This window comes from Chiloscyllium plagiosum, unplaced genomic scaffold, assembly GCF_037043375.1.
Source record: "Chiloscyllium plagiosum isolate Xiang-an unplaced genomic scaffold, Cpla_swu_hap1 HiC_scaffold_22, whole genome shotgun sequence".
In the NCBI taxonomy this organism is placed as follows: Eukaryota; Metazoa; Chordata; class Chondrichthyes; order Orectolobiformes; family Hemiscylliidae; genus Chiloscyllium; species Chiloscyllium plagiosum.
Window position 1 is genome coordinate 14172217 of NW_028270160.1, and position 15150 is coordinate 14187366.

General features: G+C 40.0%; 1 protein-coding gene across 2 annotated transcripts in view; it reads left to right on the forward strand.

Annotated features, from left to right (window-relative positions):
* hps1 (HPS1 biogenesis of lysosomal organelles complex 3 subunit 1) overlaps positions 1–15150 on the forward strand; it is a 38288-nt gene that overhangs the window by 9238 nt on the left and 13900 nt on the right. Inside the window, exons 4-11 of one of the 2 annotated variants that reach the window (XM_087998772.1) lie at positions 2039–2147; positions 7331–7491; positions 8704–8806; positions 9485–9554; positions 11071–11126; positions 12485–12646; positions 13812–13994; positions 14561–14628. In XM_087998772.1, the coding sequence (XP_087854898.1) occupies positions 2039–2147; positions 7331–7491; positions 8704–8806; positions 9485–9554; positions 11071–11126; positions 12485–12646; positions 13812–13994; positions 14561–14628 (912 nt within the window). The remainder of the gene's footprint in view (positions 1–2038; positions 2148–7330; positions 7492–8703; positions 8807–9484; positions 9555–11070; positions 11127–12484; positions 12647–13811; positions 13995–14560; positions 14629–15150) is intronic. The other variant, XM_087998773.1, reaches the window with a different exon arrangement.

Consider the following 15150-nt stretch of genomic DNA (forward strand, 5'->3'; position numbering starts at 1 on the left):
TCCCATGCTTTTCAAAAGTTCACTTTACGCCACTTCTCTTTTATGAAAGACCTACATTAGTACCTGTTTTAACTAACTGACCAAAATCCGAAGAGGATTTTCGCGTTTACGAAAAAAGGCAACATTTTTCCCATGTAAATTAATGCTTTTTCGCTTTACGCCATTTCGGCTTATGAAAGGTTTCAAAGGAACTCTCTACTTTCGGATAGAGGGGGAATTCCTCTACTAGGATTGACCATTGGTTCTTACTAGGTTCTATTATTCAAATAGACTTCTATAGTTGACTTTGATATTTGTCTCCCAGTACTCTATAGACTCACACATGAAAGAAGGCCATTTGGGTAAATGTCAGGAGGGAACCTTAGATGCAGATGGAACCATATGCCAAAAGGAATTTCTGAAAAAGGAGGAAAGGTGGAATATAGGTGGAAAGATGTTTTATTTGTGCAGTGGTACTTGATGTTGTAGCACAGATTAGTGGCTGATTCAATGGTGGTTATTAGTTATGGGTTTAGTATCTGACCTCTGTTTTACAGAAAGGGAAAGGGCAACTGCTGTCAACATGCAGAGAGTGAAACTGGGAAGCATTCTTTTCATATCTGTTATGAATTTCTTACCAACTGGCTGCAGAATTGTGGCGCTCAGGAAAAGAGCCAGCCTTTGTTTTTTCTCTAAGTAACAGGTTTTGCATTGGAAATTAGTGTGTGAAAGATGTTGCAGATTCTTTGACATGATAAGATTTTATATATATGCAATAATTCAAAATTCAACATAAGAAGTCAAAGAAGTGGGCATACTTTGAAAAGGGGAAATATTGGTTAGTTATAATTTTAAAAGAGAAAACATTTTGCTTAGAACTACAATTATTTAGTTTGTTTTCTGGGTTTTGGGTATTGCAGAGGATGTGATATTTATTGCCCATTCCTCGTTATTGCTCTGCCTATAAGATGTCCAGCTGTAGACCAAAGCAGAAATGGGTGTCAGGGAGCTGTTCCTGAAGGATTGGCAATGACTTGGGTTTTTCCATCAATTTGGGAGCTTTCGGGTGACCTTCCTGTGCTGGTCCACAACATACAAGACTTATTCAAGTCACTTTCACAAATTGTGCAACGTAATTATGACTCATGACTTTTGGATTGCCAGTCCAGTACTACCCATTATGTTGACGAAATCTTGAGACAGAACTTCCTCATTCAAATTTCGCAAATAAGGACGTTGTAAATCAAAACAAATATCGTTAGAACAATAAGCGTTTACAGCACAGAACCTGACCTATCAGCCTGGCCTGTATATCCCTGCTCAATGATAGAACAAGACAAAGTCATCCGACGACGTTTCTCTCTTTCTGAAGTTCTATATCTCCCTTTGCTCCCAACATTTATCCAGTCTTCCGCTGGAAGATACTTAGGCTGTTTCTCAAACATTCTTGTGACAAACTGGTGACTCCCAATTCCCTCATCAATGACGGAGTCAGAGTCTTTGTCTATTCAGTCCATTAAAGAACCTTAAACTGTATAAACCTCTATTAAATCTCCTCTTGACCTTCATTGCTCAAGTGAAATTAGTTCTTTAAATAAAGATATCAAAATGATGTCTAGGAAATGATTGACTGGTCTATCAAGTACTCAAGACTGGGGCATCAAACACGGAGACTTTGTAAATGTAGTCCTCTTGGAGACATTTAAAAGAAGCATGGGAAATCTCAAGGCCAGTAAGAGAGAAGAGTCTCTGGAAAATTGGTCTCTGACCTTCCTCTCAAGAGAGTAGATGTGGATCATATGATGTGTAGAGTTTCTCAGTGTATTAAGAATTGTATAGGCATTTTTGATTTCTTTCCTGTTTTATTTTTGTTTTGGAGAAATAGAAGTTTGCTGCTTCTGTCTTGTCGATATTGTTTTGTCTGAATAGCTGCCATAGTATGTTAAGAAGAGTTCATCCTTTCAACTTCACATATTAAGACATTTGCTTGATTCCTTCCAAGGTGTTTGCTGTACCTTTGCAAATGCTCTCTTAACGAGGTCTTTCTCTGCCTTCTTAGGTTGCGGCCGCAAGATACAGAGCAACGGTCGAAAGTTTGGAAGATGTTACAAAGTCTGCTAATTACTTACAGCCATCTGAGAGAGGAAGACCAGAGTTTCCTTGTGGAGGTGATGCAGCATTGCTGTTATTAGTGGCATTTTGGAGAAGATCTATTATAAATGAGCTCCTCTGTTGGCCAAGTGGTTAAATGTCTTCCAATGGGGAAGGCAGAGCTACACAGGCTAGAAAGACAGAGTTCAAATTTCCAATCTATGTTGGATCAGCTAACGTTGGCGAAACCAGGGTGTAATATGATGCCCTGTGTGAGGGTGGGCAGAGTCAAGCTTGGCTGAGATCTATAGGAGAACGTGAGGACTGCAAATGCTGGAGATCAGAGTCAAAAAGTGTGGCGCTGGAAAAGCACAGCAGGTCAGGCAGCATCTGAAGAGCAGGACAATCGACGTTTCAGGCATAAGCCCTTCATATGACATTCCTCATGAAGGGCTTATGCCTGAAATGTCAACTCTCCTCCTCGGATGCTGCCTGACCTGCTGTGCTTTTCCAGCACCACACTTTTTGACAGACTTATAGTTGTTTAGCTAGCTAACACCCTGTCAGAAATCCATTGAGCGGTGGCTATTAGGATGTCATTGACTCCAGTTTACTACCTGTTACTGGTTTCTTTGAGAGTGTGAAGTTTCTTGAACTGCTATGACTCTTGCAATAATAGGTTTCCACAATGGTGACTTGACTTTGTGCGATTGTTTGACTTACAAGAGAAAGACTTGCCTCCACAACCTCTTTCACCATCTCACAGTTTTCCAAAGTAGTTAAATTCCTGAAGTATTTTTGAACTGTAGTCACTCTTATGATGTAGGACACAAGGTAGCTAATTTGTGCCCAGCAAGCTCCCAAAATTCAAATGTAGATAATAGCTTAGTTCTTCCGATCTGTGGATATTTGGAGACCAAATGTGTTCTAAAAGATGTGCAACAGTACCTCTCAGAAGTCCCAGAGCACTGACTATGCAGTAAGTGCCTGGAAAGTTTAAAGTTCTGGTAGGCAGTTATCTGGCACCTGGAACTTTGTGATAAAGTCCCCAATCTGAGTTATAGTTGAAGACTTTGGAGTATTCTCATAGACCTCAGGAGTTGGCCAGAAAAGTTAAAGGATTGAAATCTGCTCTAACTCAGAAACTGACTCCTTCCTGCTTCTGACTCCTCAAAGACTCACACTGACCCCCAACCATTCATGACCCTCACACACATTGTCTGAAACTTGGATACCTAACTCCCCTACCTCAACCTCACATCTGACCCCCTCTACTTTTTCAAACGTTTACCCATCAGTGCTATGTTAGGACCTTTAAATGTGGAATACAGCATCCACTTTTGTGAAAGGTCTTGTGGTTGCTGCGATCATCCATTTTGCTGCTTTCTGAGTGTTTTGCTGGACAAAGTTAGTTATAAAGACTCTTGTCTTAGAAGTCTGGCCAGAAATTTCCTAAAAAGGTAAATGGATAACTTGCTGTCTAAACTGGGATTCCAACCCAGATTAAATGATTCAGGACAATTTTTTTTATGATGTTCATTGAGCGACAAATGTTTGCCAAGTCTCTGGGGAGAATTCCCCAACTCATAAAGAACATAAGAACTAGGAACAGGAATAGGCCACTCAGTCCCTTGAGCCTGCTTTGCCATTTAATATTATTATGGCTGATCTCACCTTGCCGTCAACTCCACTTTCTTGCCTAATTCCCATAACCTTTTAACCCATTACCAATTAAAAAGCTGTCTACTCCTTATTCAGCGTTCCCGTGTCGACCACATCCTGGGAGAGTGAATTTCACCTTTGAGAGAAGGTTAAAAATCACACAACACCAGGTTATAGTCCAACAATTTTATTTGAAAGCACTAGCTTTTGAGGCCTCTATAACCTAGTGTTGTGTGATTGTTAACTTTGTCTACCCCAGTCCAACACTGGCACCTCCAAATGAAACCTTTGAGAGAAGTAATTCCTCCTCATCTTTGTTTCAAATCTGCTACTCCTTAGTGTAAAACTATGACCTCTTATTTTAGATTGCCCCACAAGGGAAACATGTCCCCTACATTTACTTTGTCAATTTCCTTTAGTATCTTATGTGCCTCAATTAGATCTCCTCTCACCCTTCTAAACCCTGGGAAGCGTGGCCCTAAACTGCTCAAGCTCTCCTCATAATATAAATCTTTCATCTCCGCAATTAATCTAGTGAACCTTCTCTGAACTGTCTGCAATGGAATTAATTCTTCCTGGAGTAAAGGGATCAAAGGTCTACACAGTACTCCAGATGTGATCTGACCAATGCTTTGTACAATTGTACCAGTACTTCCTTACGTTAATACTCCATTCCTTGCACAGTAAATGCCAAAATCCCGTTTCCCTTCTCTATTACCTGCATGCTAGTTTTCTGACACTCATGCACAAGGATGCCCAGATCTGTCTGCGCAAAGCATTTTGAAGTTTCTCCCCGTTTAGGTAATAATTCTTCTGACCAAGATGGATGACCTCACATTTATCCAAGTTCAACTCCAGCTATCAAATTTGGCCCATTCACCTAACCTATCCATATCCATTTGTTTATTTCTTCATTGCACCCTACCTTCCCACCTATTTTAGAATCATCTGCAAATTTGGCTTCAGTACATTCTGTCCCTGCATCCAAGTCATAAATTATAAATTATTGCACAGCCTGAGGACCAAACCTGTGGTATCCCAGTAATTACAGCTTGCCAACCAGTTTGCCAATCATCTATCCAAGCCTATTACCTTTTGTGTAGTGCCTTATCAAATATCTTCTGAAAATCCAAATATACTACCTTTATGGGACCCCCAGTATCCACTTTGCTTGTTACACCTTTGAAGAGGTCTAGCAAATTAGTCAAACACGATTTATCCTTCATAAAACTATGCTGACTGTCATGGAATCACATTTTGACTTTCCAACTGCCCTGTTCCAGAATTTATTCCAACAGTTTCCCAACAATAGACATAAAACTGACTGGTATGAACTTTATACTGTCTGCCTCTCTTTCTTTTTGAATGTTAGCACTTTTTCAATGCATTCAAACCTTTCTTGAATCCAGGGAATTTTGGAATATTGTTCCTATTGCATCACCTATACCTGATGTCACTTCCTTTAAAGCCCTAGGATGTAGACCATTAGGCCCATGAGACTTGTCTGTCTTTAATCCTTACACAGGTCATTCTGCTATAACGTGGCTTTTGTTAATGCAAATTTGCTGTAACGCGATTGACGAATTGGGACTCTGTTTCTAAAGCGTGAACTTTTAAAACATGTTGGTTGTAATGCGATAACATTGCCAACACTTTCTAAAGCACGATTTTTCTAAATCACGGGGCTGCACAAGAATGCAACCATCGCGTTATTGAAGAACTACCTGTAGTTTGATAAGTACTTTTTCTGTGGTGATGATAAATGTTTTAAATTCTTCCTTTTTTTATAACCTCTACATTATCTGTTAGTGTTGAGGGAGGTTTCAGTGTTCTGTGCTGTGAAAATGGAGGCAGATATTGCTTTCATATCTCTGCCGTTTTTGTGTTCTCTAATGTGCCCAGTCTCATCCTCTAAGGGACCAACATTCACTTTAGCTATTCTCTTTTTATATATTAGAAGTTTTTGCTATTCATATTTATATTTTGCACAAATTTTCTTTCATAATTAAACTTTGCTTTTTAAATACTTTTTAATAACCCTTCGTAAGTCTTTAAAAGTATCCCAGTCTTCCAGCTTGATCTTTGTAATATAGAATGCCTTAGTTTTTGCCTTTATGTAACCTTTAACTTCTGTGCTTAGCTGTAAGCGCTTTCTCCCCCTTTTACAATTTTTCTTCTTCCTGGAATATATTTTAGTTGGGAGGAATTGAATATCTCCTTAAATATCTGTTACTGTTCACCAACTGTCCTGTTGTTTAGTCTTCTTGCCTAGTCATCAGGGCAAATTCTGTCCTCATGCCTGTATTCTAGGTGGCCCTGATTTACAAATGTTCGTGCTTACGAGCGAGATCTCACAGTAATGTTAATTTTAAGTATCCAACATGTGAACGCTTGCTTATACTTGTGAATGGCTACATTATACTGTACTGTGTTCTGACTTGTGTACGAATTAACTTACGAGTGTAGTCAAGAATGGAACCTGTTCATAATCTGGGGACTGCCTTTTACAATCTTACAGCACTAAAGCAGGCCCTTCCACCCAACTCGTCCATGCTGACTAGATTTCCTAAAAAAAACACTATTGTGGGTCTAAAGCTTCTCATCCTCAAGCTGAATTTGAAATTCCATCATGCTTCTCTCGAGCATCATAGAATTATAGAATCCTTTACAATGAAATCATTTAGAATCATAGACTCCCTACAATGTGGAAGCAGGCCATTCGATCCATCAAGTCCACACTGCCCCTCCGAAGAGCATCCCACCCAGACCCACCCCATCCCTGTACCCTGCATTTCTCATGGCTATTCCACCTAGCCTGTGCATCACTGGACACTACAAGCAACTGAGCATGGTCAATCCACCCTAACCTGCACTTAACCTATCATTTATTAATCCCATCTCATTACATGATACTAAATCCAAAATAGCCTGCTCCCTGGTTGGTTCCCTAAAACATTGCTCTAAGTAACAGTTTCTCATACACTCCTTGAACTCTCTCTCAGGGCTACCCTTGCCAATGTAATCAGTCTAGTGTATGTGCGTATTAAAATCACCCATGCTTTGGGTGATTTTACCTTTATTACAAGTCCCCAATATTTCCTGGTTTATATTTTGTCTTCTGTTGAACTGCTGCTACTATGGATTACTCCCACCAGTGACTTCTTTTTCCTGCTATTTCTTCTTCAAAGTAATGGCATTGGATGTTTTACAAGCAACTAGGAGATAGGTTTAATATCTCAATTGAAGGAATGCCTATCTAACAGTGCAGCACTCTCTCAGGGACGTGAGACATTACTCATTGTCTCATTCCAGGCACTGTTTAATGATGCTAGGAATGTTTGTTATTTCTGCATGTGTATGAGATCACTATTTGATCTGGCTATGTCCTTCTACCATTCTTCTCCCTGCTCTCACCCTTCCGTGCACTGGAGGCTTACTGTCCAGAAAAACACCAGAAAGATGAAGTTCTGGTTAAAATGTGGAAGGTTAACCACCGAGAGTGAGTGATAGTGTTTAACAATGAGGGATTTGCAGAAGAAGAAGTGGGGCAATAAGAGAAACTCTGTATCAATAATGACTCAGTATTTTCTTTCATTAGGCTGTGGAGCGACTGATCCACCCTCAGTTGTGTGAGCAGTGCATTGAGTTCTTGGATCGCAAGGTAGTCCAGCAGATAAACAGTAGTATGGAGCGGGCGAACGAGGAGGTGGTGCACAGTTTTATCCTAGTACACACCAAACTCCTGGCGTTCTTTTCAAGGTGATGTGTTTTGTGACAAAATTGCATTCTGTCTTGTTTTAAAATCAAAATGCTTGTTTCCCCAATGACTGAGAGGCTTGTTTTAGTGATTAGCTGAACTGCACAAAGCTGGAGAAACCTTCATTTGTCTCTACCTTGTTTGTAGTTGACTGATTGTATCCATGGTCTCGGTAGGGAAATTACTTTGGGCTTGTCACGCCTGGATTAGGAAGGAGGTATTTGGCAATATTTTCTCTGGTTCATTGCGCTCAGTTACTCCTGTTTAAAGTATATAGCTGTCAGGTGTGAGAAAGGATTGGACCCTGCTGAGGTCCAAATACATGAGCAATCCTAAGACACTTCATGTGCTCTTATATGTCAATAACTCAGCTATATGAATAACAAAAACATGAAAAACAGTCACTTAAGATAGTCTGGTGATCATCTGTTTAACGCGACCTAAGAAAATATCCAATGCCTTGAAAAATGTCTTGGCATAGGGAAAGGAAAAAAAAGAGTGAAAGGTATCAGTGTCTTGTGAGGATCTATAAATATCCACATGGTATACCACACATTTTCTTTGAGATTGTAACCAATAGTTTGTATTTTTAAAGTTTTGTCAGTTAAAGCTTCTGTTTTCTCTGTACTCTTTCAAACTTCATGCGAGTAAGCATATGAGTTAGTTCGATAACACAAATTAAATGAAATGATAACTGAATGGGGAAGCAAGATCTTTAAAAGTGTTAACTTTTGAGATTACCTTAAGACCAGCCTTCTGAGATATACTAACATTTGAATAAACTTCTCATCCTTTGGTATTTTTGTTGCCCCCAGCATCCTCTTTTGACTCTAGGGGTGTGATTCCACCTTGTCTGGTAACTCACCCACATGGTCTGTTTCTAACCACGAGCGTAATTGGGTACATCTCAACCAGGTCACTGTGATGCTGTTCCACAGTCCAATATTCCAATTAAATTCCCATCTGAGTATGATGTATGCAGACTCCAGTAAGTGTTGTTGAATATGTGAACATTGGTTCACTTTAGCCAAGTATTATTCTTGTATCTCCATGTTTGATAGTCATGAATGCTCACTGAGTTTTGTACTTAACAACTGGCAGTAATGTAAGATTAGTGATTCAAATTCAAAATGAATACTTAATATCTTATCACCAAACTTATTTATTTCCTAGAAATACCTACTGACTGTCTTATCTATCCATCCACTCCACAGTCGTAATGCCAGCTCCCTGAGAACTTCAGACTTACTCTTACTTATTCTGATTGCCCAAGATCTGTACCCAAGTGACAGCGACTTAGAGGCACTAACTGTCGAGGTAGGGCTTCAGTCTGTGATCGCTAAGTCTCTCCATGAATTTGGTAGTGGGGTAAAAATGCAAAATTCAATAAGTACATGCCAACCAATCTTGCGGTCTGTCTTGTGAACCTGCACTGTCAAATCATAGTAAATTCCTAAATCAGGATGATGCTTAAGTTCCAGGAGCTAATGGAATGCCACATTTGAATTTACTTCCCAAATGTTTAATTGTATGAGAAGAAGTGTAATGGTGAGTTCTGTGCAATTCATTGACCTTTCAGATAAGGTTTTCAAATCCTTTGGGCTTTGATCAATGGAAGTTCCTCTGCCAGCTGCCGTGATGGCTATGCAGTGCTTTTGATGTCAAGGTCCTGTTTTGGTGGGAGATGGGGCCCACACAGTCACTGGCGTCTTGGTATTTAATTGGTGATCTCACTGCAAAAGACCACAACTTTGACTGGTGTGAGCAATGGTGCAGTGGAGGAGGGGGGATTGCTGGGACATGCTTTTGTGAGGTTGGGCAGTGCCTGGCCTCATTCAAGACTGACACCAGGTGCCCAGAATAAAAAGGGTCTCTCCCTCAGAACTAAAATTCCTGCTGTAATGACACTCAATAATCCAGAAAATAATTTTAAAAATGTCTCACTCTAAATGATGATAATTTAACCTGCTAGTCTGATACATTGCTTGCTCATAGGATCTGGAGAATGCACCAGTAACTGAAGAGGTTAATGCTCCTGAATTGTCACTTGGTGCACATGGAGAAGGTATGTACAGATCAACCAAAAGAACAAAGCTGCATCAGGACCCTGTCTCTACTTGCTGTGTTTTGCTGTATCTTAATTATTGAAAGGGAATCCCAACACCCATTTCACATTTTATAAAAATCAGTTATTTGCAGAATATTCCTTTAAGTGTATCAAAACTAAAACATAACCACCAGGCTGATCCTAGAGATAACATTTTTTATTCCTTAATGGGATGTGGACCAGCATTTGTAATCTATTTTGAATTGTCTTTGAGAAGATAATGGTAAGCTGTTTTCTTGAACTGCTGCAGTTCATTTAGTGTAAGTAGAACCACAGACCTGAAAGGGGGGGAGTTCCACGACTTTGACCCAGTGACAATGAAGGAGCAGTGATATATTTCCAAGTCAGGATGACATAGCTTGGATGGAAATTTGTGGATATGGTGTTCCCATGTATTTACTGCCCTTGTCCTTTTGGATGGTAGTGCTCATAGATTTGGAAGGTGGTGTCTCATGAGTTTTGCTTAATTTCTGCAGTGCATCTTGTAAGTGGTACACGTTGCTACTACTGAGCCTTGGTGATGGAGAGAGTGGGTGCTTGTGGATGTGGAGATAATCAAGTGGGCTGCTTTGTCCTGGCTGATTCAGGAATGTTATTGGAGCTGCATTCATCCAGGCTGCTGGGGGGTATTTCATTACATTCTTGACTGCACCTTGGAGATGGTGGATAGGCTTTGGACAGTCAGGAGATGAGTTCCTAGCTGCAGTGTGTTTAGTCTCTCTAATCACAGCTTGACTGGTGATATTTTTGATGAGTGATTATTAACATTGGCTGTATGCCAATGAGGAGCTGAACAGGAAAGAAAAGTGGTGCTAAAATATGTCTGTGAGCCTGCACTGTCGCAGTGTTCACCATGCTCAGTAACGCCTCTGTAGGTGATAATTATCCTGGTGACCAGGGATGGCAATCTGTATGATATGTTTGTCGCAAGCTAGGCATTTTTTATCTAGGATAAATTATTTGATGTAAATTATTAATCTTCTAGTGCATCTTGCTGCCTGAATCTCTCTATTAGAGCCAGAGAATCATACAGCATGGAAACAGACCCTTTGGTCCAACTAGTCCATGCTGACCATGTTCCCAAACCAGACTATCCCACCAGTTTGCATTTGGTCCATATCCCTCCAAACCTTTCCTGTTCACGTACTTATTCAAACATCTTTTTTAAATGTTGTAACTGCATCTGTATCCACCACTTCCTCTGGCAGTTCATTCCACGTTTGAACCAGTCTCTGTAAAAACAAAGTAAAGTTGCCCCCTCGTGTCTATGTAACAAATGCTGCATGCAGTGAAAATGCTGCTTTCTGTGGAAGAATGCCTATGTAAAGTCTGTATACCACACATTTTTACTTTGTCTCCCTTTAAAACTATTTAAATTACTTTCCTCCTCTTTAGCTGTTTTGTTCTGATTGTAATTATATGTCTGTTCAGATTGGTATTTTTTTTATTCCCAACCCCACCCCCCCTGCTTCAGAAGACTCAGTGGAGAGCAGTTTGTGTACATCCCAACTCACCAACTCCGTTATCCAGGTAGGCAATAGGAAATGACTGTAGCCCATCTAGGTTTGAACCTGACACGGTGTTTCTCTGGTAAGGTCGTAGGGCAGGTTTTTAAGTCTATGTGAATTGAGTATCTCTGTTCCTGTCAGTGGGCAACCCCTTGAATCTACAGATAGTGGTCATTTACAGGTATTAAAGCAGAAGTTTTAAATGATATAGGAACACAACAAAAATGTTTCAGGTTTGAAATGGATGAATTAAAAAGAGCTTCAAAGTGATAATTTGCTAAAAATCTTAGAATGCTAATGTTGCTGTAAGAGATCTCTGTGAGAGCAGCTTGATTAGCTTTTAGTAAGATCAAAAGCTAGAACACAGCCTGGGGGGTGCCATTAGGTTTTCCTTTACCTTTCAATAAGCCCATCCATTTCAAACTTGTCCTGATTCCTGAGGAAGGGCCTGTGCCCGAAACGTCGAATCTCCTGTTCCCTGGATGCTGCCTGACCTGCTGTGCTGTTCCAGCAATAAAGTTTCAACTGGTGTAGCTGAAACCAAGGCAAATAAGGTTATTGGTTTAAAAACTGAAAGAACTGCGGATGCTGTACATCAGAGACAAATTGGTGGAAAAGTTCAGCAGGTTTGGCAGCATCTGAGGAGAGAAATCAGAGTTAACATTTTGTGTCGAGTGACCCTTCCTCAGTTCTGACTAACTCTGATTTCTCTCCACACATGCTGCCTGACCTGCTGAGCTTTTCAGCAACTTCAGTTTTTGCTTCTGATTTACAGCATCCGCAGCCCTTTCGGTTTTTATCTACTCTTCTTGTTGGATTGAGTTTATGAAAAGCCAGCTTAAACCCTGCAGGACTGGCTACGAACAAAAACTGTAAAGGCAAATTAAGAACAAGGTGTAACGTTGGGTAAATGTTGATAGTAAAGCTGTGAAGTAAGGCACCAGGAGAAGGATTACACTAGGGCATCACATTGTTTAAATCTGAACAAAATTTGTTTCTAGAACATGAGATCATGGGAGGGTCATGTCACCCGAAACATCAACTCTGATTTCTCTGCACGGATGCTGCCAGATCTGCTGAAGTTTTCCAGCAAGGTTATTGGTTTGACTACTGATCTGACTATGTTAGAAATAGAGCTATTGTAATTGGTCTTTGCGTCCTAAAGCTAGGAAACCAAAGACAGCCAAGGTTCCTGCTGCTAATTGTTGTGGAGTGATTCCTGATAGAAAGCACGTTATACAAGTTAGTGTCTGGGGTCATTACTATCTGAAGCTACTAACCAATGTAGGGTGTTGAAGTTTCTTTTTCTCTCTGAATGCTGGTTTTTCTGTTTGGGAGAATGTGATCTTCACAGGATAATGCCCTGTTTCCTGAATTCAGGTTTCAGAAGAGACCCAGCAGCCATCACTTCTTTCAGGGAGTTCTGCCCCCAAAAGAGTTTTCCTTGATGCCAGTCTAAAGGATAATTACTGCCCCATGATGCCTCACAACATGTACTGCTTGTCCCTCTGGCCTGGGATCTCTCTGGTTCTGCTTACAAAGGTGAGAATAACATTTATATTATATCTAGTTTACAGCATGTATTATTCATTTCTTGTTTGTGCATCACCACAGTGAAACCATCACTCCAGCTTTAAAATTCGTTGTTTCAATCACTCATTCTGTTGGTAGATTCTGGTCTCCTAGTGCCATTTAAACACATTTTTTCCTGTTTTGATTGTTGTGCACCATTGTGGACTCTCTGACCATTGGGAACAGCATTTATCTACTTTTTCCCCCCCCTTACATAATTATAAACAATGATGAAACTGCTCCATAACTTTCTCGAGCCTAACCTAGACAGCCCTCATTTCTCAAAGCACTCTTTGTGTTTCTTCATAGTAGGCAGTACCTAAGTAAATCTGCACCTACCCTCTTTATTTTCTCCCAAGTCCTTTTTATAGAATGGATTCCAGTCTGTGCTCAATATTGTAACTGCACACTTATACCACTAGATGAAGATCCTACTCCAGGAACTACAAAGCTTTACATTGATCCCTATGGTCTAATTAATGCAATATCACGTAAGAATCACTCGTTTTTATGGAAAAACCAGTAAATGAGGTAAAAAAAATCAGTCAGAATCTGGAAGCAAAATATTGTTTTTTTATTGGTTCGAAAGGGCTGTAGCTGAAAATAAGCTTTCCTACCTTATGAGGAAGGATTTTATCTTTCGTATTGATTATTGAGGCTCCCTCTAAACACGTGAATGGAGATTGGATAAATCTTTTACAAAGAGAACAATTGATATGCGAAAATGAAAATAATTTATGTGTAAATAATAATGTGTAAATCATTTATTCTTTTCTCCCAGTTGAGAGCAGCAGGCTCTAAGAGTCTGAAATCATGACAGTTCCACTTTGAGGTGAATAGTCTACTTAATTAATTAATTTCAATACGTTTTGCACTGTTATGTGGAGTTCTTAGTCTTCGTTACAAAGTCAAATGTTTCCAATGATGGCTTTGCCCTTAGTTTATGGATCCATGGGTTAAATTTGTCAGAGCAGCATATAGCGTAACAGAATGACAGGGGCTGAAAGTGCATCTACAAAGGATGTTTCTATTTGACTTGTGCAAAATATGCCTGCATACTTCCAACAGCTCCTCTGTCTGATAATCAGATTATTTTATCCTGAGTATATCTGTGTATGTTTTGTTTCTTTATCAGCAGATGTCATCCAGTCATGTTGCGGTGTCTCTATATCAGCTTTTGGATGCATTCAATGTTCTAGAGGCCAAGCTAAGTGATGGACAGGAACTGGGCCATTCTTCACGGATTTACCCTAACATGCCTGACCTTCGACAGAGGATGGAGAAGTTTGTAAAGGCTGTCGGAGTCCAGAAACGTCAGGTAAAGTTGTGGAGTAATGATCAGTTATTGCAAAATCTTGGTGTAGGGCCATAGTGCAGGTCAATGTCAAGTTCAAGAATGTGTCCAAACAAAAACTATGATTGCTGGAATTCTGAAATTGACACAGAAAATGCTGGTTAAAACTCAGCTGGTCTCGTAGCATCTGTGGAGAAAGGAAGAAAGTTTGTGTTTCAAGTCAATTAACTTTTCTTCCAGACCAAAATGCTTCCAGCAATTTTTAGTGTTTATGCAAGAACAAGCAGAAAAACAATCTTAACAGAGCAAGCGTTTGTGGCTGGGTAACCCCAAACTAAACTTCTCTGACTTGTCAATGTAGGAGAAAAGAATGACAAATGTGAGGTAAGAATTTGTACAGTTTGAGCTTCTTCAGAAACCTGTGTCCTATTCTGCTAATCCTCCACTATAATCTGTTAATACTCTTGTGTTCACTGACAGTACTGTAAGAATTGCTATTGATCTCTTCAATCTATTCAAATTGTAATTTTTGTACTATCTGCACCAATACATTATTAAAGATACTCTATGCTTTTCAATGTTCACTTTAGCTGCAGTCTGCTTGGGTGGACTTCAAGAACAAAGCATTTTCCAAACCTGATGCTGGAAGTTCTCAAGAGTGAGTATGAATGCAAGGGAACTATCTTTAGCTGTGTCCTTTTAAATATCATCCATTCTAACATTACTCAAACACTTTGGATGATGATTTGAATGCAGAAGTAGACTCGACACAAGGTGTTTATATAGTCCTGTCATATTGAGTGCTAGTCAGTCATATGGCCTTCCAAAGAACTAAGCCAAATCCTGCCTCCACCTATTGTGCACTTTCTAGTCAAGCTCACTGACTAGTGGTAAAGATTAGAGTGTGGTGCTGGAAAAGCACAGCAGGTCACCTACCTGATGAAGGGCTTATGCCCGAAACATTGATTCTCCTGCTCCTCAGATGCTGCCTGACCTGCTGTGCTTTGCCAGCACCACACTCTCGACTCTGGTTTTCAGCATCTGCAGTCCTCACTTTCTCCTAGTGGTAAAGATTGTCAACTTTGGCATTTCTCCATTTCTCTAATGCAAGGTACTGAGGCTAATAATAGTAACCCTTTGATGTTGGTCCAGATAGTGATATATTTCTCTGTCAGATATT